Source organism: Neomonachus schauinslandi, chromosome 8, assembly GCF_002201575.2.
Source record: "Neomonachus schauinslandi chromosome 8, ASM220157v2, whole genome shotgun sequence".
NCBI lineage: Eukaryota > Metazoa > Chordata > Mammalia > Carnivora > Phocidae > Neomonachus > Neomonachus schauinslandi.
Window position 1 is genome coordinate 80,882,415 of NC_058410.1, and position 25,594 is coordinate 80,908,008.

General features: G+C 34.5%; 1 protein-coding gene across 1 annotated transcript in view; it reads right to left on the reverse strand.

Moving 5' to 3' along the window:
- Positions 1 to 3,346: 3,346 nt before the first annotated feature.
- MYO6 (myosin VI) overlaps positions 3,347 to 25,594 on the reverse strand; it is a 143,436-nt gene continuing 121,188 nt past the window's right edge. The window contains 11 exon segments of the mRNA XM_021693673.2: positions 3,347 to 5,161; positions 5,710 to 5,928; positions 8,292 to 8,318; positions 11,188 to 11,319; positions 12,259 to 12,362; positions 20,047 to 20,207; positions 21,055 to 21,133; positions 21,784 to 21,905; positions 21,907 to 21,993; positions 23,481 to 23,631; positions 24,412 to 24,502. Coding sequence (XP_021549348.1) covers positions 4,962 to 5,161; positions 5,710 to 5,928; positions 8,292 to 8,318; positions 11,188 to 11,319; positions 12,259 to 12,362; positions 20,047 to 20,207; positions 21,055 to 21,133; positions 21,784 to 21,905; positions 21,907 to 21,993; positions 23,481 to 23,631; positions 24,412 to 24,502 — 1,373 coding nt within the window. The 3' untranslated portion in view covers positions 3,347 to 4,961.

Here is a 25,594-nt window from a genome sequence, read left to right on the forward strand (position 1 = left end):
AAAAGAAATGAAAATCTGACAATGATCACCTCCTCATGACGTGCCCTCCACCCTCCACATTTCAGTTGTGCTCTAACAAGAGCAAGGAATGTTGTTTTTGATGAGGAAGGAGAAATAGGTAAACACTCCATCCTCTGTTAGAAAGGTGCCCCTCTGAAGCAAGGGCCTCTCACTCATTGGATCACCCACATTTTGGATTGGTCTTTTCCAACCAGCTAGAGAAGAGCTGTTGACCCACCTGGATCATGGTAGGTTCCAGATGAGGGGCATGAAGTAGCCTATAGAAACTATGTATATTCAGAGTCTCAGCAAGAAGGCCTCTTCTTGGGGCGCCTGGGTGGCTCAGTTGGTTAAGCGACTGCCTTCAGCTCAGGTCATGATCCCGGGGTCCTGGGATCGAGTCCCGCATCGGGCTCCCTGCTCTGTGGGGAGCCTGCTTCTCCCTCTCCCACTCCCCCTGCTTGTGTTCCCTCTCTCGCTGTGTCTCTCTCTGTCAAATAAATAAATAAAATCTTAAAAAATAAAAAAATAAAAAAATAAATTAAAAAAAAAAAAAAAGAGTTTTTACATCCTGTGTCATCTTGTGAACAGACTGGTAAGGGCGCCTGGGGAAAGGTAGCCAAAGTTTGGGTTTTCTCTGATCCAGTCAGTGTGAGTAGTCGCAGGTCACACACGGTCCTGCTTGTTCCCTGGATGGAAAACCCATAAGAGTTTGGGGCCAAAACAAGGGTGTTCCAGTCACCTGAGTTCCCTTGCCTTTTCCCCCAGTCACCCAGCACACGGTTTCCAGCTCTGGTGACTGGATGAAGCTCTGGACCCCAGACTTCTCCAACTTATTCCATCTGAGACATGGGGCAACAAGTGCAACGTTTACAACTGCTTTATTTATAACACCCTGTAACTGTATTAAAAGCACAAGATGCAAGAGGAAGTTCTACATAGACAGCATTTATTATTTCTATTTCCAGTACATCATTTTAGGAAAGAATCAGATACACATTTTTTTAAGGAAATGAGGAAAAATTAAGTAGCAGTTGCAGTTAGATGGGTTTTCAAAAGTGAAAAGAAAATGGCCAATTAATAAGCCTATCTGAGGTCTGAGATTGAGATGATACATAGATACAAATCAGTATTCGAGATTCTCTTTTTAATTGCACATTTTTTTCCTGATTATCTTTTTAAAAATTTCTTGAAAAGTATGACGACTAAACTTACTTCATGTATTAGGTGAGTGATGGGGAAGGAAGAATACATTGACTTGAACTGAACTGAATTGTATTCAATGACCTAGTCCTAACATGGGTAGACTCTACTTCCCAAAGTCTCTCCAACTTGATCCCTCTGTGAGGCTTCTGCACAGAACGTCTCCTTCTTGCTGGCCTTCTCCAGCGTGGCAGTGCCATTTCTACATGCTGAGAACTGGTACACCAGGTCTATCCTGATCCAAGTGTTAAAAACCATAGTTCTGCTCCTATAGTACATACAATTCATTATAACAGCTAAGGTCTTGGAGTGCTTTGTCACCTAAAAAGTACCAGTGTTTTTCAACCTGGGGATGTAGAGTCTTCAGAGGCAGACCCATTTCTTTCTCTTCCACCACTACTTTTCTCTTTATTTTTACAGTTGATCTCCTCAACTTGTCCTTATTCTCATTTTTAGAGATCTTCTGTCCTCCCCTCCCTTGTTAGTTTACTTTTATTTCTTCTCAGAGAAATAAAAACTCTCAATACTTGTTATTTCTGGTAATGATACATACAGAAAACATGTCACACCTTCTGAAGATGTGGAATGATGAAGGAGCAACTCTTTGTAAATCGACAGGGGGCTACTCAAAATTTCCTTGTTTTGATTCTTTTTGTTCCACATGATTGAAGCAAAAGCATTTATACCTCTTTCATGGTCTAGAACTAAATTATTTGACCCCTCTCAATCTTTTACCTCCTCTGTAAAAGGAGGTAGATCTACCACTAACATTGTATTAATTGACTGACTGATTCATTCAATAAATATTTATTCTACTTATCCAAGTACTCTTAAGGTACTTCACGTAAAGAAACCAAAGATCTTCATATCTGGATCCCCTGAGAACCATAGTAATAACCTGTGAATGAAAATTTAAAGAAAAAAATTTTTAAATCCAATTTAAAAAGCCCTACAATTAATCCTCATCATTATTCTTGCCTGCGAATTTCTATTCTCTAGCTAAGCTTCCACAAATACCACCTATTTTCTACGTAAGACTGTATTTTCTTACAGAAGTGTTCACTGTGTTACAGGAAAGAATGACCTATTAAAAAGTCATTATAGGAAGCAGAATGTGAGTTACAATAAAATGTCTCTTGTGTGGGTTTGTACTCCTACATGCATTATTGTATTTTTTCCTCACATAATCCTTTGAGACAGTGCCATCTACTCAACTTTACAACTAAGAAAATTCATTCTTCTCTTGACATATGTGTATTAGAGAACTTGTCTTTCTCTCAGTGAATACCCACAGCTCATAATATATATCTCAAATATGTTAGTGGCATTAGGAATTACATTATAAGTAAATTGAATGTGAAAACATTTTTCCTTCTCATTTTTAATATTTTATGTATGTCTACTTTTGCAAAGTACACACTAAGGAAAGAACATGTATTGAGTAAGACAAGCATTAAGAGATTAGTTCTTAATATACAGTATGCTGGTTTAAATTTCAAATTTTAAATCTCAATTAAAATGACATTAAAATAGGAATTTACTTTTGATTCCTGCAGTTTTCACATAACATTTATGGGTTTGATTGTGAATACTGTAAAGCAGCTGCATCAACATCTTTCAGAATACCATTTCTGCTATTTCCCTTAAAGACTGATAGGGTCCTAAATTTTTCCAGCAAAGGGGCCTGTGTGTGTATGTGCATCTGTACAGTATGTAGGTTATCGTGAGTCTATCTGAACTAGGGCAATTCTCCTGGTAGCCAAAATTAACTCAGGAGACTACTTTAAATAGATGAGGTCTAGGACAGCTGTGTGACATAATTAGCAACAAAATGGCTTAAAACTATAATTTTATTATCTACTAAAGACTTGCAATGATGCTTTGCTGCGATAAATGTCTTACAAATTCTTCAAAACATTTAAGTTCTCTCATTACAATAATTTTAACCTGTTTGATGAGTTTTCCACCTAGTGCCTATATGTATCTAGGAGATATAGAAAACCTGAAAACAGCACTGAAGAGACAACTCATTAAAAATCAATTTGGTTATTAAATTTTCAAGGATGTTACTTGCTACTAGTTAAGCTTATCATTCACTATTCTATACAAATAAAAACACCAATTAAAGGCGAGTGATGAGAAGAGAGAATAGGTCATTTATTTGCAGTAACCAGACCTTCTGTCACCAATCACAGGGATCAAATGACCCAAGGGTGGGTGAATCTCTGCAGTAATACAGCCTTCAAAAGATAATCATATTCACATTCTCAATAGCACAGACAGGACCATTTAATTTCTTTAACAGGAGACAATCATTTGCACAGTATCATAATAAATAAATATTTCTGTACTAAGACACATATTATGAGAGAAGCAATTCTGAAAACACTGTCTGTGGCTCAAAAAGCACTAATCTAATCAGCTGGGAAATATTTTCCTAACTGAGGTACTCTTTCTAGGAAAAAAAAAAATCATTGGAAATCCATTTCAAAGGTTAAGGTCTTTAAAAATCAGGGAGAAAAAGTGCAAAGAATAATTTTATTTTTCTAATTTTATTCTAAAATACAGGACTCATTAGGATTATGTCAACATGACTCCTTGATGTAGCTTTGTCTCCAAATTCCTAACATGAAATCATAAATATTAGGCTTGAAACTGCTGACATTTGATCAAAACTAACACCACACAAAGAAAAAAAATTACCAGTTACATGAAATAAGCAATTACTTACTAAGTATTGGACTTTTGAATCACAAAGCTTATAAAACAGCTCTACAATTACCAAAATCTCAAGGCCAAAAAAGACACTAGGAATTTTTTAAAAACAAAGATGTTTTGCAGCAGAACACTAGTTTAAATCATATGAAACAACTTGGACAAGATTCTGATACAAAAATCGCAATTGAGATGAAACTGAAAGGATATCTGCATTCAGTCCAGTTAAGTCACAGTGTCACCAAAAACCTATTTCCTTTTCTAAATGAAACAAGTTATCTCAAAACCTTTAAGCATTTAAATGGTCTGAATTTCCTTTGTCCATGGAATAGAAGAAAATATTTTTCTATAGCTATACAATGTGATAGAAAAGAAAAATAAATCTGTGCATGATACTGTGAGTACCTTCTTTATCACAGAGTACATCAAATACATTCAGGCTCTTTCTGGAATTCTAGAAGTTCGGGTGAATTGCTTTACTCAAATTAAGACACACCACAAAGGAGGGGGGAAAAATAAAAATGTCCACCTTCAATGCAAATTTCCATGAATTTCTGAAAAAGTAAATTTAAAAGTACACAGCTTTTCAGATCAAAACATCAGTGCCTTGATTATTTTAAGTGTCTTAACTTTTGTAAGAAACTTTAAGCTAAGGTTTCATTATTCCAGCTATATGGTTCTGTGCCATCCTTGCAAAAGCAAGTATTTTGAGTTTTTAAAAAATTTCTTTTCCTAGAGAACAATTATGATGGACTTCAAGGTAGTCTATTGACAAAGAATGAGAAATGTCAGAATCTGTCCAAGTGTTCATAAGTATTAGAATGAGGAGAAGTTTAAGAGTTACAGCTGGATAGGGAAAATAATGTTTAAGTCCCCAATTCACTACCATCACTGACCTGAAATTAACAAAAAGCCATGATTACTAAAATCTGTTCACTTTGTATAAGTAGTTCTAACATGATCATGGAATGGTTGGGTCTCTGGGGCACACACCCTACCTAGAACCACCGCCCAGGTTCCCAGTGCAGGTAAGGCTGCCCCATCTACTTTAACAGATTCTGCAGCATGGCCGTTGCATACGTGGGCCTCGCCTGCCTGCTCTCAATTGCACTCTGGAGGTACTGGATGCCTCCACAGCGTTCCCAAATTTCTTCAAACTGTCTTGGCAAAATCTCAGCACCACGCTTTCGAGTCAGGCCTGTCTCTTCCAGATTCAGCTCACACATCTCCATGTCATCCTTACCTGCACAGGGGAGACATCAGAGAATTAGCCATCAATCTCTTCAGAAGCACATATTATAAACTTTATTCCTGAAATAGTTATAGTTATCAATTCTCATAGGTTCAAGAACTTTTAAAACTTTCTTTTCTTCCTTTATGACAGAAATCTGCTTGATAAATTCACCAGAAACAAGTTAAATTTGTCCTTCACCAAGGACCCTTTCAGAAAGTATTAACACTATGTAGTTGATCAGACAAGTTAATCAGCCTTAATAAAAATGCTATATTTCTTTAAACAATTATAAATCAACTGATATAATTAAACACCAATGAAAAGGTTCTTAGGACACAGACAAGCTTCTATGTGCTCTACAAGGACATAATTAATGCAAGCGATTTCACATCACAAATAAATTAATCCTCAATTAACTGGAAATGCGATCCCACTGAACTCCATTCCTCCATCCTGAAATTTAATGAATTATTACATTATATATTAGACTGTTTCACTCAGAGGGTTTATAATCCTGTTTTGCTTTATAAGGTTTTTTTCAAGTGAATCATACACACCAGCCACAAGAAGGATGGGTGGCTTGTCAGGATGGAGTTCCATTTGCCGGGCAATCCACGGTCCATCGAAATGGGCATACCACCAGCCTTTTTTCTTATTCTGCGGGTCTTTGTACTGGTCAGCAGGGCGGATGAATGGGATGCGGAAGAAGCGTTGCTGTCGGTTCATTTCGATCTCCTGCTGCCTGGCAGGAAGCTGAGACGCTGGGTTCTGCTGAGCTATTACAAAGAACAAGGAAAGTTACACCAGCAGCCCAGGGTTTAATGAAAACAGCCTTTAATCCTAAAATGCACCACACATTTTTTTAAAAAGAAGAGGATTCCTAATAGTAACTTTAAAACAAAATGTAAGTATTAATTACTTATAAATGAATAAAACTTGGAGTGTGATTTTAGAATTTCTTTCCCCAAAGATGTTCCTTAACATTGCAACACACACACACTCCGCAATACCAGCTATAAAACAAACAAGCCCAAGCAGATTCCCACAAATGACTGTATCAGTAACCTAAAACTCACATGGCAGGAGAGCAAATTAGTATTATTTGCTAGGATTTATATTTTATCTCCAAAGAGTTCAAAATCAAAGACCACAGGATAACTTTTATGGGACTATTTATGATAAAACAAATGAACGGTAATTTCACAAATGTGAAGAATGTGAAGAATTATAGATATCTGTCGATTTAATCACTATTTCTCCAGAAAAATGGAAGACAAAAGTTTGCTCTTTCGCCAACTGATTTTGGGATTTAAAATGTCCAGGAGAGATATTTTACTAGTAATATTTAGACAACTTCATGACAACAACAAAAAACTGTAACCAGTAAAAGCATGAACTTCCCCTCAGAGATATTTGCTTATTCTGAAATCAAATTTCTCCTGGAATAAAATCCACTGAAGTAAGTGCAAAGTGTATAATATTTGGTTCTCTTTGTTACAGAAAAGAAAAACCCTTGCTTTTCTGCTAGTACTGGACATTGCACTCATATCAGTTTTTCCCCCTTGCTCAATTTTCATTACCAAACAGTTAGGTTTTTATTTTATCTGCAAATATAAACATTTCTCTGGGGCAATAACTTTACAGCTTCGGCAGCACAATTTTGGGAAGTCTGTTTAATGTGCTTTTTACTCACAACTTTAAAAGTAGACCAACCGTTCACTGCAGCTCAATTAAGTATCTCACTGAAGCTCAAGTAGGTCAATGAAAAATTACAGAATGTGTAAGTCAAGAACAGCCACATGGTTTTTATAAGAATTTCCAAATACTGAAAGGATGAAAATACTCTTATTCTCAACTTTTTTACACCAATAGTAGAAGCTTTACAGCAGCTGAATTTATTTCTGTGCAAACCAGAGAAAGCAAAAAGCAGTTAGCACAGCGGTATATGCCTACAAAAGCATGGAACAGAGGCCCAGTTTTGTTAGTGATTTTAAAAAGCCGCATCACCTTCAGCATGTTAACACAGAAGAGCTTCTTTATTCTTTTGTTTCTGTAGTCTCTCCAAACTATTTACAGTTTAGTGTTTCCATTTCAAGTTTTAAAAATTACCTACTTTGCAGAAAATATACTAACCCCAACTTAAGGAACTTTTTTAAAAGGGTAAGAAAAAAAAAAAACCTTCCCTCCATCCTAAGCAGTAGCTTAGAATACCCAGTTGATAGGGAACTTACTATGATACTGATGGCCACTTGTTAAATTAACCTGCTTTTTTCTTTTGAAGTAACAGTCTCCTGTTAACCTTAATATATTGGGTAAAATTAAGAAACTCAAGGGAAAGTTTTTGATAGCCTTTTTTTTTTTTTTTTACTAATGTGAGAACTGAAATCATATTAAGGACGCCTTAATTTCCACAAATATTCATCTGGAAAAGTACAAAGATACAGATGTTGAAAGTCTGAAACTAATAAATGACTCTTTCACATTCTGTTGTGTCATCTTTAACAAGTTTTAAATATGGCCCTATAAATTACTAGAAGCAGTTAAAAAAAATCAGGTCCAACAAGTTGGCAAACAAATACGGTATTATATCCAAATCATTATTGTTCAACTGACTGCAAAGAAAATTTACTGCATACTAAGATGACTCAAATTATCAAAAAATGTGCATCACAGGGTACTATCTATACAAGTAACAGAATAATCTATTAGGAGGCATCCTATTAAACCTGTGTACATTATCATGCAAAACTCAGATCTCTTTGGACAGGAATGTTTATACTGTAACAGTGTTTGAAACCAGCACCTGAAGTTAGTCTTTATTCTAAAAGATCAGCTGCTTATTGAGTTTTGCTACAATGAGAATTGTGTATATTCACAGCGTAAAGTGCCAGTTATTTTTTAAAAAGGGAAGTAATTTCATAAAACAACATATTAATTTTGTTCTGCAAATATATTTTGGAGTGATCCAAATGAAAGCATCATCTCCAATTAAATATCTTAGCACAGACAAACCAACATTAATGTACTCCAACTCCACTTAAAAATTGTAGCAAAACAATGTTTAATAGAAGTTAGTACTTTATAAAGTATTTTTAACCCATCTTCCAGTTAGCTCATAAGTTACCACCCATTGACTTACGTGAATTGTTCAAAAATGGTGCAAAATCTGTGAATAAATATTTTATGTTGAAGAAAAGATAAAAATGGCAAAACTTATGTTAAATGAGCATTCTTGTAATTTATAAAGCCTTCTTAATCAATCGAGGTGGTGACTAACAAGTAAACCTCCTGTCCACAGCCAAATACTCTCAGAATTACCTAGAAGTAGATGCTGCTTTCTGATTTTAAAAAGTTAAAAAGAAAAAAGCTATTTTGATTAAGCTTTAGGAAACTGTTTGATGGACATATAAAGAGAACCTAAATTTAAAAATTACATATCAGGGTGCCCGGGTGGCTCAGTCGGTAAGCGACTGCCTTCGGCTCAGGTCACGATCCCAGCGTCCTGGGATGCAGCCCTGTATCAGGTTCCCTGCTCAGCGGGAAGCCCGCTTCTCCCTCGACCCCTCCCCCTGCTTGTGTTCCCTCTCTCGCTATGTCTCTCTCTGTCAAATAAATAAAATCTTATAAATAAGTAAAAAATAAAAATAAAAATGTATATTTTATTTGTAATTCTGGGACACAGTAATATTCAAACAAAAATCCAACACGATGACTCAGTAACAGACATTCTAGTACCTTCAAAGCATTATTAGAATTTCTGTAGAAATTAAAAACTTCTAAATTCATCAAAAAATAGATGCCTTAGAGAAAAAGTATTGCCATGTTTACATACACTATGTTTTAACTTCTTCAAATTGTCTAAATCTTAAACTCATGCAATTTTTATTTTAGGAACTATGAAATAAAACCACTCTCCAAAGTCAGCCTTAATCAACTAAATATTGTGAGTCCTTACTGAGGAATTTGCCACTGTCCCAAGAATTATTTCTGGGAATCTCTTTCTGTAGCAGATGGGAGGAGAGCGTGCTCACCCAGTATAGCACACAGGAGGAGGGACCGAGGCTCTCCACACCCAGTTACAAGACTTAACCATGATTTGTCAATGTATTACTCTTAAATAATACCTAGTTATGTTTTTGTTAATCATAAGTTGTCATTTTATTTTCCCAAATTAAGGAATTCTAATCCTTCTAAATAATTATTAAACTAGAGAGTAGTTCCTTTTACAGGTTGATTAGCTGCCCCATTAGGAAACTACCTAAGCACAGAATTTTCTCAACTGACTGTTAAGCATCTTGATGCACTTCACCTTTCCTTTAAACTGTACTTCTGTGTCAGAATGTATTTTACATGGGGAAAAAAATAAAGAAAAAAAATAAAAACAATAAGTGCTTTTCAGAGCAGAAGTTACATTTTATCCTGAAAATTGCCCATAATCAAATTCTTTGAAGGCTACATACGTGTGGCGTGTGTTCACATAAAATTCCTAAATTTCTTCATATATACCTAGATGACGGACTCTTGGGGAATTTTCTTAATCTACTCTTTTGTTCTTCCAAATAGTATATTATGAATCGAAACAGTATAAGAACAAAGTAAGCAAGGTAAAGCTGGGTGAGTACAATACCAAAGTTTGGTTTAAAAACACAAGAAATATTTGTGTGTTCATTAAAAATGTATGTGCCATGTATTACAACATTACTTTTCTTGTTTTAAGAAGTGCAATCATTCAGATGTATAAATTTGGGGGAAAAAAAAAAACATGATGAAAGCCTTTCAGCTAAAGGCCATAATTGGAACACTACAGTTAAAAAGGTTATAGCTAGAAGGAATAGCCCATTGCCATTTTTACAAAACAAAGGTAACTGGCCAGAAACTTGGTACAGTGAACTGCTAATGGAATCATCTTGTTATCTTTAATTCCCAGGGATAAATTTATAAATTGGAGAAGAGAGCGGTGGTCACAAGAATATCAATGTTTAGAGGGCCTTCCACTTGCCACTTCCCAGTTCTGGGTAATCTCTCATTGCCCTTCCAGAGCATTATACTCTGAGTGATGACACCTCCTGAGTAATCACTAGCAGTAACATCTCTCTTATTAACAGTATTTCCTTTGCTCAATCTATTCTTTACAACAACTTGGAAGTACTAAAATTCTACCATTTAATTGATTTTAATCAAACATTGTTTTTATTTGCCAGGAAGGTAGTAAGGAGAGCTCATTTTCTATGTCACTTGGGTCATGTATTGCTAACTATACTATCAAGTGCTGGGAATATACTTTTTAAATAAAGACATTAAACATGTTGTCACCTTGATGTTGACCACAATTAAGCTAATATACTGTGCCAGTTTGAAAGTAGCAAATTGAACAAATGAAATTCCAATTATTATTTTAAGACTGAAATTACAACTCATATATCACAGGTATCCTCAATTAGTGTTAAAGCTAGTGCATACCTTACTAGGTTAGGTCTATCCTTCTCTACTTCCCAATTTCAAGTACACAACTTTGTCTTTTGCATACATAACAAAGTAACAAAATTTATTTTTTGAATCTCAGTCAAAAAATCAAATCCTGGTACAGGCAAAACTGGTCTAAACCAAGTTACTATTTCTCACTCTTATATTTTGACAAGATTGTAAAATAATGTTTGCAGCAAACGTTCTTTTTTATTTCACAGTTTTCTTTACATTTCCACATGTAATCATTCTATATGTGTATATATGTATTTGTGGAAAAAATACATATTTACATTACTGCACAACTTCTTCAGTATAGATAAGAATATTCTTATCTCCAAAATTTATCTTAACTAAATTCAAATACTTCTTAATAAATATGACTTTAAAGACATAATAATATAAATAATGCCATGAAAGATAAGCCATTGTGGTTTTATTAGGCTCAGTAGATCACAGCTGCACGGTAAGAGAAAATTTGTATTGTACATTTTACCCAAATGTCTTATGTATAGTTACATACATTATATATAAATACTCTGGAACATTTAAAAGTACAGATTTGTTTTTACCATAATCGGTAACAGATTTTGGAGCACGTTGCTCTGTTTCAGTATTTCTCTTCTTATTCTTTGATTTCCATGCATGATACACTTTTAGTCTCCTGTGAAATTCTTCTCTGCAAGCTGCCAGGAGCTCAATATCTATGGATTATATAGAAAGAGCCCCCCCCCCGCCAAAAAAGGAATTAGCATCCTAATTTAATTGTCTAACATTATTACTCTATGACATAATCATATATATTATACATATAATAAATTTTTTGTTTTTAAATAGTACAAAATCAAAAGTAAGCACATTATTGATTAAAAATGAGCATTTTATGGTAATATTATCTTTTACATTTACAGAGCATTTTCTTATGCATTATTACTGTATGATTTGTTCCACACAAGAACCCTGGGCTAAATAGGTCTTTTATAGGTGAACCTGAATCAGAGAGGGTAAATCACTTGTCCAAGGTCAGAGGCCACAAAAATAGAGTAAGAAGTCACTGTGCTCAAATGCAAGCTAGATTTACATGCAACAGATTTTTTATGTTTGTAATTATGTGGATAACCTCAGTGAGGAGGGAGAGAACACAGCAAGTTCTACACAATTATGGCACATTAGTTCCTAGGCATAACATCCCAAACTCAAACACTATGATTTAAACAAGAACACAATTATGTGGAATCATCTGGATATAGCATTTACTGTTCTGTTGGAAGAAAAATAGCTTTAAAAAGAAAGGACTGCATTGTCATTTTTTACTTTGCATACATAGGTCAAGATTCTGATATATTGGTATTTAACTATTATGAACAACATTAGAAGGGTCCGTCATTAACATGGCCCACACCATAATTTCTCCACGCTTTTCCTCTCCCACATAGATAAGAGACAGGCAAAATGAATTTAATAAGTATGCCTTTCCTTTAGGTTTGTGAGTAAACTACATCTTCATTTCAAGGTGAGAATAACAAAGAGAATGGCTTAATTTATATGCCAAAAAAGAAAAAAATTACACCCCAATCTAGGTATTTCTTTATTACCTGTCAGCCACAGAGCCTTCCCATTTCTCATCTTCTCCATACACTTACCACAAGAAGTATTGATGGTATCACGTAGTTCTGCATATTTCCATTTACTGAGATCATATTTCTTGGTACCAGCAGCTGCCTTGGTGGCTTGTACAGCAGGACCTCTGTAATTATTATATATTTTTGCATGTTTAAACTAGAAACATGAATGAAATGTTGACTAAAAGGGCAAGAAAGTGAATCTAAGTTTGAGAAATGGAAATAACTACTAGAAAAACATATAATAATTTTTGTATCTTTGACAGAGGAGATTAAGAATGGTATATACTATAGGATTCCTAGGTAAATTAAAATTTTCCAGTGTACCATTTAATAGCCATATTATGTTTTCAATCAGAACTTCTAAAGTTAAAAAATACATTTATATATATTCCTCAAAATCAAAAAGGAAATCCTCTTGATTTCTCGAAAAATCATTAGAAGCATTAAGGGTTTATGAGCCATAAGGCCACACAGTGCAATCACCTACGGATTACTGAAGCTACAGAGAGCCAAGCCCCAGCCAAAGCTACTGGCTCAGAACCTCCCTGGATGTTTGCAGGGTCAACACGTGAGTAGCCAAACTGCAATCCCCTGCCTTCATCATTAACGATGGGCTAAAAGAACAGCCAGATTCTGGAAGCCCCTTTGCATCACTATTAAATAGAACACTTAGGAAAGTTCTGTAAGGAAATAAAACCATGCTCTCATATTCAGTGAGTAATATGACAACTAGTAAATTATGGAAGCAGCCCAAGTATCCATCAATAGATGAATGGATAAAAAAGATATGGTGTATATATGCAATGGAATATTATTCACCCATTAAAAAGAATGAGATCTTGCCATTTAGAATAAGAGGGATGGAGCTAGAGTGTATAATACTAAGTGAAGTCAGTCAAAGAAAGACAAATACCATATGATCTCACTCATACGAGGAATTTAAGAAATAAAACAAATGAGCAAAGGGGGAAAAAAGGACAACCAAGAAACAGACTCTTAACTATAGACAACAAAGTGATGGTTACCAGAGGAGAGATGGGTGGGAGGGTGGGTGAAATAGGTGACGGGGATTAAAGAGTACACTTATGATAAAGAAAAATAAAATAAAAATGAGTAGACAAGACTCAGAGCAGTGAAATAAAGATCATGCCCAAGGTCCCACACTGCTAGTAAATGGTGGCACCTGGGATTGAAACCCAGATGGTTCTGACTCTAAAGCCCTGGTCTTAGTCATGACTCTACCTTCCTTTATTTGCTTTATTCATTCTACAGACATTAATGAGCACCCACTTAGGCCAGCCCGTCAACTGTGCTAGGAGCTACTGACACAGAGTTGTGTAAGCTAAAAAATAATACTAATTAATCAATTAATTAAAGGAAGAGATTTTAGGTCATGAGGCAGATAACAGATTTCAAAGGGCACAAGTATAGTAGGAACACTGAAATGGGGAAAGAAGAAATAAATGAGATAGATATAAATGTAAAATAATTAAAAAATAAAATGGGATAAATTCAACTTTTTCATAGCAGTGCTACTGTTTGGGCTTACAACTTGTTTCTATATACATAATTTGAAATAATTATTCAGAAAATATGGAAACAACTTCTTTTCTGTAATAATAAACATTATTTTTCAGCAAAAGATGACTCCTGTCACACAGCAGACACTTAGAATAAGCTGCAAGTAAGATCAATGTAACAAAGGAAGAATTTAAACACATCACGTTTCAAGATATAAAAAGAAAGATGGCACAAATATGAAAAGAACTAAAATTTAAAGAACTAAAATAATTACTTCTCAGGTATCACACTAGGAATTTTACCTTTATCATCCGCTACTTAGAAAATATTTCCTCTTAAAAAGAGGGATGATCAAGGTATAATACCTGAAAATGAGGTCATATTTTCTCATTATTTCACATTCTGAAAAATAACAGCAATCTTGGCAGTCAAGACATAGACACTTAATGAGAAATGGTATGTGAAAATATGTATACTTCTTCCTGAAATTAAGGAAATTATTCCTCCATGTTAAGCTTGGCAATGAAATAAATAAGGTACTTTGCCTCTTTAAAAGGCCTATTATGCTTTCATTTTAGAGAATAAAAAATAGCACACTTCAATCTAAATACTTAACAATGGTTAGACATGATGATTGTCAGTAACATATAAGCCTGGCTGAAGAATAATGGGCGGCCAGTTAGTTCTTCCTGCATTTTTATGGCTCAAATCTGTTTTAGATTTATTGCAGAATCTACCCTTTTCATAAGCTGTGTGACTGGCAATTTTCCATGTAGCTTTTTCCTCTTAATTGCTTTGCTCAAAAAGAGCCAGCTGTGTGTCAGCAAGGTCTATTACCCTTAGCAATAAATTATGTTTTAACATTTATTCAAATATTCTTTTTTACTCTTCTACATCCCTAAACCACCATTCAGTAAACTAACAAAAAAATTCTCTTCTTCCTAGCTCCTCTAAGAGTCTTTTCTAGGAGAGCAGCTGAAAATTATTATGGGTTTTTGTTGTTATTTTCTTTTGAAAGACAGTAAATTTACATAATGTACGGTTTTATAGATTGTCAGAATATACATGAAGTGCCAGCATACATAAAGGTATATTTTGATACTTTAAAAAAATAACATTGAATTCAAATTATTATTGCTTAAAATATGGTTTAATATTACTAACTTCTCATTCATATTACATCAAACAAAATACATCTGCTAAAAAACATATTCAGCATCCTAAATACACAAATGAAATGCATTTAAAATGCTTTTCCCCAATCTCTGGAATTACTAAAATAGTAAAATAAAGGTATAATTTACTATTTAGGTTTGTTATAAAGACAATCATGTAAATGACATACTAGGTAGTAGAAAAACTGACTTCTGATTTTTAAATAAAGTATTAATTTTAAGACTTCCAATTAACTCGAACTTCAAAATTGACAGTTAAAATGTTACTGATTCATATCCACTTGTAAAGGACCAGATCCTGCTAGGCAGTCATATTCTCTGGTGGCTCAATTTTTACATCAGTGGTTTTTTAAACCATGTGCTATGGGGAGGAGGCCCTCAGAAGCCACACCCTTTCTCTGCTTCCCCTTCAATTAGAAACTAGGCACAGAGTTTCCTAGCTGGCATGGGGGTGCGGGCGGGAGGGGGAGAGGCAACACCACCTCCACAGAGAGTTTCAAAACATTTGTTTGAGAGGAAAGGTTCCTCTACTGAGACTGAGCTGGTGAGGCCAGTGATAAACATGGCAATACTACCAACCAGGAACAGTCCCATCCAAAATGCCAATGGTCTCCCCATTGAGCAGCACCAATTTACAACACTTCTTTATCTTTTTCTGTTAACGGTGGTATAAGGGTGAAGTGACATTTCTTGTACAGAAAATTTACATGGAAAGAATAGACTATTCATACAACAGGTTCTGGTCCAAATAATGAAGAGTGATTTAAAAGCATGATTTTGAGGTGACACTTATTTCCCCAAATTCCACTACACTAACCTACTCAGAAATTCTGACATTTCTTTCTCCATTTGTTCCCTATAAGAAAAATGACAATACAGCACAGTCATATATATAAAAGACAACTATGTTAAGTTACCAAAAGATCTAAAAGTATAATTAAAAATGTATCTTTTCAATAGGATTGATTTATTAACCATTCACTATCATTTTACTTTGTAAAAGTTAATCATAATATACTTTTCAACATGGTATATAATCATAAAGTACAGCAAATTTTTGTTTAAATACAGCTTGAACTCCATTTAATTCTATTATCACCCTACCTCAAGGTTTCTTTTTTTTTTTTTTTTTTTGAGATGATTTATTTGAGAGAGAGAGTGCATGTGCATGCGTGAGTGGGGAGAGGGGCAGAGGGAGAGGCAGAGGATCAAGCACACTCCCCGCTGAGCACGGAGCCCAACTCGGGGCTTGACCTGATCTCAGGAGCCTGAGATCATGACCTGAGCCAAGATCAAGAGTTGGACACTTAACCGACTGGGAGCCACCCAGGCGCCCCCTACATTATCACCCTACCTCAAGGTTTCTATCTTAGTATCCAAGAGCATCTGTTTCTACCATCTCTTTCTCCTAAACCTTCCTCCATTTTTTCCCACAGCAGATTTTAAAGGGAATTCACGACCTTTCTAAAGCTCTACGTCGTGGTCTGCTGATCATATAGAGATTTCCCTGTATGCCCCAACACTACCCTGGAAGGCAATCTCTACTGATTCAGCATCTCACTTGACCCTATGTCATTGCTCTAGGAGCTGCATCAAACAGACTAGACAGAAATGGTTCCGGCACCCAGGTGCTTTTTTCCTACCTTCCCAAACTATATGCAAATGATCACAATTTCACCTTAGGTGCACTGGTTGTAGGGCTGATTTAATTCAAGCTCAAATGGTAACTATAAAGCTATTGTTCTAATGGAGGGAAATAGCACCCAGAGATGTTTTCAAAACTTTTGGTGCCCTGTGGTGACAATGCTGTGGGGGGAGTGCACTGCTTGCCAGTGCTCTGAGGAGCGGAGGGGTCAGGGGTGCCACAAGGAACAAGTGCCCTGGGTCCCATATGACATTAACATGTCCACTAGACCGAGGTGAAACACACTTATCCACATACATAGTTTTACATGTAAACAAACTTCTACATGTAAAGAGCCTTTTCTTTTTGGCATGGTTTTAATATTCACAGAGTTTTTCCAGGAATGCAACTATTGTAGGGAGAGAAGATTGTACTTAAAACTCTGTTTAGAACTTTACAAAGTACTGTTCCCAATTTCATGGCATTCAATTGACCAACATAACATTCTGATATCAATTTGCATTTATAGCTGTCACATTTATGGTGATGCCTTGTATGAATAAAAATATCTCAGTATTTGATTATGTTTTCCTGTAGTTGTGAGCAAGCACTTTCATATTAAAATAAATATATTTTTATTATGAATTACTGCCCTTTCATTTCTCTTTTACATGTAATGTTTGGAGAGAATTATCTATGCAGGTTGCATAACTTATAAAACAATTGTCATTGGTATTAGGTTCTGACAAAGTTGAGAACCATGATTATAAAGGTTACAGTTGGGGTCCTAAAGTGTTAAAATTCAGATTTTATATATATTCCAGAATTTTATATATACAGTGTATATATATATATATATATGTATATATATATATAAAGTATATGCAAAAAAAACCCCACAAAAATTTACTTCAATGAGGAAACTATTTCTCCTAAAAAGTAACCACAACCTGTTAAAGAAAAAAAAAGGTTATAGGACTCTAAACCAAATTCTGAAAAGAGAAATGACATACGGTGTCATTTTGGGTCTTGCTCCATTGATGCTGTGAAAAATAATATATTTTAGTTAATATCATTAAGTAATTCTGAATGATGAAAAATTTGGATTGTGGCAAATTTGTGTTTCAATGACTTAAAATTTTAATGTTTGAAATTTTCCTTAAAAATTACGAGAAAAGCATAAATTAAAGGCATTCAATGAAAATTAAAGAGCAAATTTATTACATCTAGATTAGAAAATTCATACACTATGAAGTATGCTTGTTTTTAACAGAATCTGAATAGTATTTCATAATTTTAGGTAATGTGAAATCACTTTGCATCAAGGATCATATGTGTAATTAGTTAAGATCATATTTTAAAAATATATGTAGAAAACAATTCTTACTTAGAAGTTACTGGACGGAAATCCGAGCTGGAAAAGTAACTTGGAAATTGTTTAATACAGCAGAGTCCATTTACATATATTTTTTAATGCATCACAGAACCCAAGAATGACATTTTCACGCTATATATTAAGAACAGTATTACTTAAGAGAGTTCTTACAAATTTGTCAGAAATAATTCAGTGCTAACAAAGGTAAAATGAACATTCAAAAACATTTACTTGTAGCCCATGGAGTAAAATTAAATGATCAAACATGGAAAATATGTATAGAACATCATCTGTAATGAAGTGTTAATGCTTGTAGTACAAAGTATAAAATAACCCAGGAGGTTCTGAAGGGTAGGAACTCATGAGGACATGAGGGTCAGGGAAAGCTTTCCTGGAAAGGGCTGCCAAAAAGGACTTAAAAGGGCATTCCACAGAGGAGGGGACCACAACCCAGGAGCTGTCTCACAGGCAAACTAAAACTAACTCTTCTGCCATTCAAGTCATAACTGCTTGAATATCTCCTAATTACTTAGCAGTGGTACCATTACATAGTTAATTCTGCTTAACTTAAATCACAGGTAACTTGTCATTTATGTTAAAGGTACTGAATGATCCACTCTTTCTCTGAGAGACCACTCACCCTTGGAAGATGGGAAGGAGTCCACATATGAGTCAGTATCTTATACATATTATATGGAATGGCACTGGGTATAGTTTAATATTTCCAACGCTTAAACGTAAAGCGTGGTTGGCCATGAATACCAATACTGACTCCAATAATGAGTCCCTTAGAAATGAACTTCATGAAGCCCCCTTGGGTCAACTGCAGTGCTTCCTCACGCACATTAGGGAGAGCAGCTGTAAGAGCTTGGTTCATTTAGGAGACTGGCCCAGCTACTACTCAGTTACACACAAAGGCACCCAGCCATTCCAACATAACCCAGGTGGAAGGAACGGAAGAGCAGCTGAGCTGAGTCTGCAGTTACAAGAGCCACAGCCCAGAGAAAATACTTTTTTAATTACAGTGAAATGTTAACAAAGAGCTCAAATACTGGACTCAAACCCAAGAGCTTAATAATTATTATAATACTTTGTGTTTGATAGGCCTATTCAGTTTATTTAAATATAATATACTTTCATATACAGTTCAGATCCTAGAGCTCCCCAATGTAATCACTTCCTAGAAAAAGCATGAAGGCAACTTAATAAACCCTTTCCATCCCTTTGTTTTAGCGAAATAAAATCTAATCACTGCCTTGCCATGTCAACCAAGTTTTTTCCTTTCATGAGGAAATAGCAACACCTAGTGGTTACACTTTAATTATATTTTGTTATAAATAGTGCTCTGACATTCTGACAAACATGGTTACATAAATCTGTATGCCTCTCAAAATATATACACAACATATATGCCCACATACAAAGGAACCCCACAAACTAGTTTCGCTCTGTTTTTACTAATAATCAAAATAATGAATGTTTCTACATTCTAAATTTTAAAAAATGAATCTGTTATATTAAGACCTTCCTGCAACTTTTATCAAGAACATCCATACTTCTCCACACTCCAATAACATTCAGTATTTAGAGATAATCTGGAAACCTGGGGAGCTAAAACATTTCAATATGATAAACCTTCCTTCTTGGGAAGGGAAATCTATTGTGAAACATGATGTGCATGTGTGTGAAATTTTTCCTCATTCCATGTTAGGGTGTATGATATATTTTTAAAAATTGCTTTAGGAAAATAATAAATCCCAACCTCAAATATATAATATACTCACTGATTTCTGTGCCAGTATTTAATGGCAGGTATTTACAAATTAGATGTCCACTTTTTATATAATACTCCTTGACAATTTCGGAGTAAAAGTGGAGATGTTCATGAAATGAAATATCAGTTATATTTTTCAATAGTTCCACAATTTGATGAAATCATCTGTTTCATTTGCTTGGGTATAAAGGTGGATACAAATAATTTTTAAATGATTTTACTTAAAATAGATCTAGGACCTAAGGAATATGATTTTCTCCCAGGCCCTTCGCACAGAAATGAGAAGCAGGGAGGGAAAGCGCACAGAGGTGCCACGCCCCACCCAGGGCCCCAGTACCTCCGGAGGGCCAGGTCGGCCTGGGCCTCGTCGCTGATGAGCTCAGCTTCGCTCCGGGCTATCCGCAGGGCCAGCTCGCGGTCCCGGCGCTCCTGCTCCAGAACCGCCTGCTGCTGGCACTCCTCCTCCCGCTGTCGGGCCAGCTGCTCCTCCACTTCAGCCTGCCAGCGACACAAAGCTCTCTCCACTTGTTTACGTGATCCACACCACCTAAGGCTGCTCTGTTCCACCCACGTTCTTTACTAAGGATACAGACTGTTTAACCAGAAATCTCTCCAGTCTCCATTCTCTTCTAGATTTTGATTAATGCTTCCTCTCTTTCTCAAATCCAAGAGAAGGCAGAGGAACCATTCTATCACCAGGAGTACCCCAAATACCGTATGAGAACCCCAGGTATCACACTCAAACCAACAGCTAGACAGCAGATGTCAGGGATTTAAAGGCTGGTTGCACTCAGGATGAATTATGAAAGCCAAGACAAACAGAAACTCAAATACATGATCAATTATTCTCAGACACGGACTTTTAAAAAAAATGGGGGCAGGGAGAATATCTTAATCCTAACTTACTGATGCTAGTATCTACAAAGTTATAAAGTTACAATTATGTTTTAAGTGAATATTCATTTGACTTTCCCCTAAGTATAATAACAATAACAACAAACTAATATTTATTGAACTGGGCACTCAGGTTCTAAGTGCTTTAAACATATGTCAACTTATTTAATGCTCACAACTATCATTTATCCCCATTCCACAGAGAAAAAAACTGTAGCCCACAGTCACTCACTGTGACTTGTGTAATGTCACAATTTCTATCACTGATAGAGCCTGGATCTGAATCCGCTTCCCTAGTTCCAAAGTCCCTCCCATAACCACTTCAGAAAATGCCTTTTGTCTCTGGGGTAAATCAAAGACAGCTTATGTAGCAAATCAAAATTTTTGTCAACTTCTTTTGTTCTATAATTTTGTAGATTCTGTTTTGAAATTTAGTCTAATAATTATATACCTGAATACGTTTTTCATCATCTTCCCTTTTCTTTCTCTCTTCTTCTTCTTGCTTTCTCTTTGCTTCCATCTCAAGTTTCCTAACAAAAAATAGAAAACTCCTCAAAAATTTAATAGAAAGTAAGAACAACTTCAGAAGGCAATTTAACTATTAATAAACAGAGGTTACAGAATGGGGACTTTAATCAACCTCCTGGCTATATACATTATCAGTTTACTTTGAAAAAAACAAAATCTAACTCTACTGACAGTAATTCTTCTGTAATAAACAAAAACAAATACAATGATATTCTATAACCTTTAAATCTGTTAGATTAACTTGGTTATAAAGCCCACCTGCAAGGTCCTGATACATGTGTCTCCCTCTCCTTCTTCTCCAGTTAAACAACCCTTACACTCCTGTCTGCCCTATGGCGGCAACCTTCCAAAAAGTTATCAGTCTCAAAAATGCAGAAAAGAAGAAGTGCCTTTTTTCTTGCTTATAAAATAGTAACAAGTCACAGCTTTAAAATGAAGTTAAGAAATCCTCAGGTGTTAAGAGTATAACCAAAATTCAGATTATAGTTAAAATCATTATGTTATTATAAAATGAACTTTTCTCTATTTTTAAACTAATTCTAAAATTCTTGTTTTAAAATAAGAATATCACTTTTAAAAATAAGAAAATTCATCAACACCAAGAATTCACTATTCTGTTAAGTTTCTAATTCAAAACAATATAAATCCTTACATCCGCCTTTCCTCCTCTTCCTTTCTTCGACGTTGTTCATCTTCTTCACGCCTTTTTCTTTCTTTTTCCATTTCTTCCTGGATACGCCTCAGCCTTTCTGCTTCCTCTTCCTGCTGTTTTTTTTCTCTGTAATGCACTGAGAAGTTCCTCTGAGCTTTTAACTAGTGCATCATATTCTCTCTGTATTTGTTCCCTCGTCATCATAGTGGACTTAAAAACAAAATAATAAACATGTACTTAAAAATTATCTTCTGTTGTACAATGCGAATATACTGAACGCTACTGAATTATATATTTAAAAATGGTTAATATGGTAAATTTAATGTCATACTTTTATCACAATAAAAAAAAAACATACATATATACAGAAAAGACTGGAAAAGTTGGTAAGCAATAAGGCCGTTATCTTTGTTATACTATTTATACATTAAATAATGTTCAAAAAAATTTTTAAGTTATCTCTGCAAATATTTCAATCTATTTCCAAGTAATCAAATATCTAAGGTGTACTGTAGATGAAGTAACATACTATAGTTGAAAATAATGCTTTAAGGAAGGATTTGCTAATTTTGCTTTTGTTTACAATTCTTCAATAATAATGTTCAAATAGTACCTAAGGAATATTTAAGAAATTACTAAATACACCAAAATTATTGGATGGTATTCCTAAGTGAGCCTTCAAAAAATGTGGCTGGGTTGATGTTCATCAATAATACCACACACACAATGGCTACTGACAGATTTGTGAAATCAGTTAAGTTTATCTCCAAAGCATTTTCATTCTTCTCTTGAACTTTTTCCATTCTCCCTCCAAGATTTACCACTGTCTACATAAAATATCTGCAGATAATATGATAAAAAGAGAGTTGTAGAGCCCAAACAACTGCCCTGACTTATGGATGAGAAAAACATTAAGACCCTAAAATATAACAGAAAAAGGTTTGAATAAACATGTACTATAATTAACAAGCAAGCATATCAAAGACAGTTTCAGTCCCACTGGTATTTAAATAAATGAAAATCAAGACAAAAAAAAGAGGCCCATTATTTTTTCCCTAAAAAACTTGAGGGAAGATTAATTGCTAAGTTCAAAACAGCTAAGTAGTTCATGATATAACCAATATAAAGATAATGTAATAAAAGGAACAAGACATAACATAACAATAGGGGCACAAAATTAAATTGTGAGGAGAACCATACAAACGTGCATCTAAAAAAAGACTGGACAGTGACTATGCAACAGTATAATAGCTGAATGTGTTATTGTTGAGGCTTAAGGGGTTTTGGTGGTTTTCTCCAAATTTTCCATAATATTACATTACTTTTATAATTTGAAAATTAGTTTCTGAAGGTAAAAAAGATGAAACAAATTAAAATAACTTGCATTACTCCTGTCTCAGTAATAAGTATAAAAGCTTACTAACAGAGTATAGTATTTTAGTTACTATTTTGGGTGGGAAGGAGGACTTTCCTAACAGATGAAACTGCATAAAAATTATCTTTTTATAGTTTTTTGCTATAAAAATTTTCAAACACAGAGTACAGAGAACTATAATGAGAATCACTCGCCATCACGGAGACTCAAAACGTGCAACATTTGTATTTTTTTAAAAAAGACATTTTTTCTATAAAATTCAATACCAATAACAAAATATATTTAAAAAAAAAAGTCAGCCATTTGGATTAAAATTACATACCTTAATTTTGGCCATTAAAGCATCAATAGAAATTTCAAGGTCCTTGACCTGTTTATTCACCTCTGGTTTTCCATCTTTCAACGCACTTACTACTTCATTAAATTTATCAAGTCGTTTTTTCAGTGTGCCCACCTTAACCAGGCCATCGATGCTGTAAAGATAATACTTCATCAGAGTTTAAATTCACCTTTTAATGCTATGCATATATTTTTCATCTTAATAAAATGCTAAACATATTGCTAAATATTTCACTTCTGTTTTCATAATATCCAGGATTCCCTTTTTTAGATCTCTTGTTGAAGGTAAAAAAGAAATAATCAAGTATGCGTGTGAATGACCTTGATGCCTATCAGTAACATTTTAGCCTTCTATATTTACACTGAAAAACTTGAGAATTCTAATTATAGAAGAACTTAAAAGAGTTATCTAATCTCTTTAAAAAGGTTTAAGGATTAACAGTTATTCAGGACTCTAAGTTTAAAAGGTCTAAACTAATAAGACTCAAAAATAAAGACTAAATTTACACTGAGACAATATAATTCCAAAGATAATCTTGCAAATTATGGTGAAAACATTAATGAGTTTTTTTTAAAAACAACACCAATTTGACATTTATCAAGAGACTCAAGATACTAAAATGATCAGAATAAAAGAGCTTCTTTTAGCCATTTATTTCAACCTTTTATAGTGTTTACATTTTTGTAAGCTACTTCAAATCCTTTTGTAGCATGAGGCAAGTAATAAAATAATGAATTAGTTAAATAATTTCAAGTACATAATATAAAATCACAGATAATCTGCCTTTTTACAAAGAACATGAGAAAGGAGAAAACTCTAAGAGCATCCAAACTGCTCTTCATTATGACTTTATAGCCATTTTATATTAGGGTAAGTAGGTTTAGTAGGATTCTTTAGGCACTATTCATCTTACCGAGGTTTGTGTCTCCTTTTGCAAAGCCACATTCGAATAGTTTTTTGCATTTTAACGCAGGCTTCAGCTCGATATTTTATTTTGTTTTTCACTATGTGTAAGAGGAAAATACAATGATAGACAATTATTCAGTTTAAATCAGGCATATCATATTCTTAAAAAGCACTCATTTCCACAAAGCCATTTTCAAGAAACATGAAATTGTGATGAACATCTTATACCCGATAAGAAATCAGGAAGTTTAACATTTCCTTAATTCCTTACATTTCTTAAAAAAAAAAAAAAAATACATCATGTGTGTGGCTAGATTTACATTTTAAATGTTATTTCCTTATTATGTAACACTATTGCTTCCCAAACTGTCCTAGGAAATACTGGTCTATTAAATGTTACCAGGTCTGTCTTGAAAAAAAAAAAAAAAAAAAGGATTTACTTGTCAAATGAATTTAGGAAAAGCTATACACTATACCTCCTTTAGGAGATTCACAATGAACATACGTAGCGAAGCCTCTGAGAGCCCTACCAGTAAAGGAATCTATTTAACTTCAGTTACCCAGAACATACTACACTAATCTTACCTTGAAACATTTTTTTCAGAGCTTCCCTAAACATCCTACAAAGATCCTGTCTGGCTATTAATTTCACCACTGCACAACACAATCCACAAATGGTGTAGCACAGATAATTTAGTGTGTTTTCTATCATAATGCAATGTATAAAGCTGAAAGCACTGAACTATAGTGACAAATGTGTTTATATTTTACTTGGAAAACTACGGGAAAAAGAGCTTTTGTTATTTTTCTTTCTTATAGCTTTCTTTTTATCTATATTCACAATTGTCTAACAAAAGACCTCAATAATAATCTCTGCATGGTCCCTTTTGGTTAAGTCAAAGGGATTTTATTTTTCTATTAATAAGGTATATCTTACTTAATCCTTTTCGAGTGCCTAGCACTGGCAAGTGGGGAGGTGGGAGGGACAATTATGAATTTAATCAAGTTACTGACAGTAATCCTATACAATTAAATATTTGCCACAGACCCTCAGGTAACCCAAAAACATTCTGTCTCTAATCCTTGTTTTGGGCAGAGATAAACAGTGGCTATGACCTAGCAGAGACACACAAAGAAGTAGCTCAGTCCAGTGTGTCAGAGAGAACAGGGTCTAAAAGAGCAATGGCAGG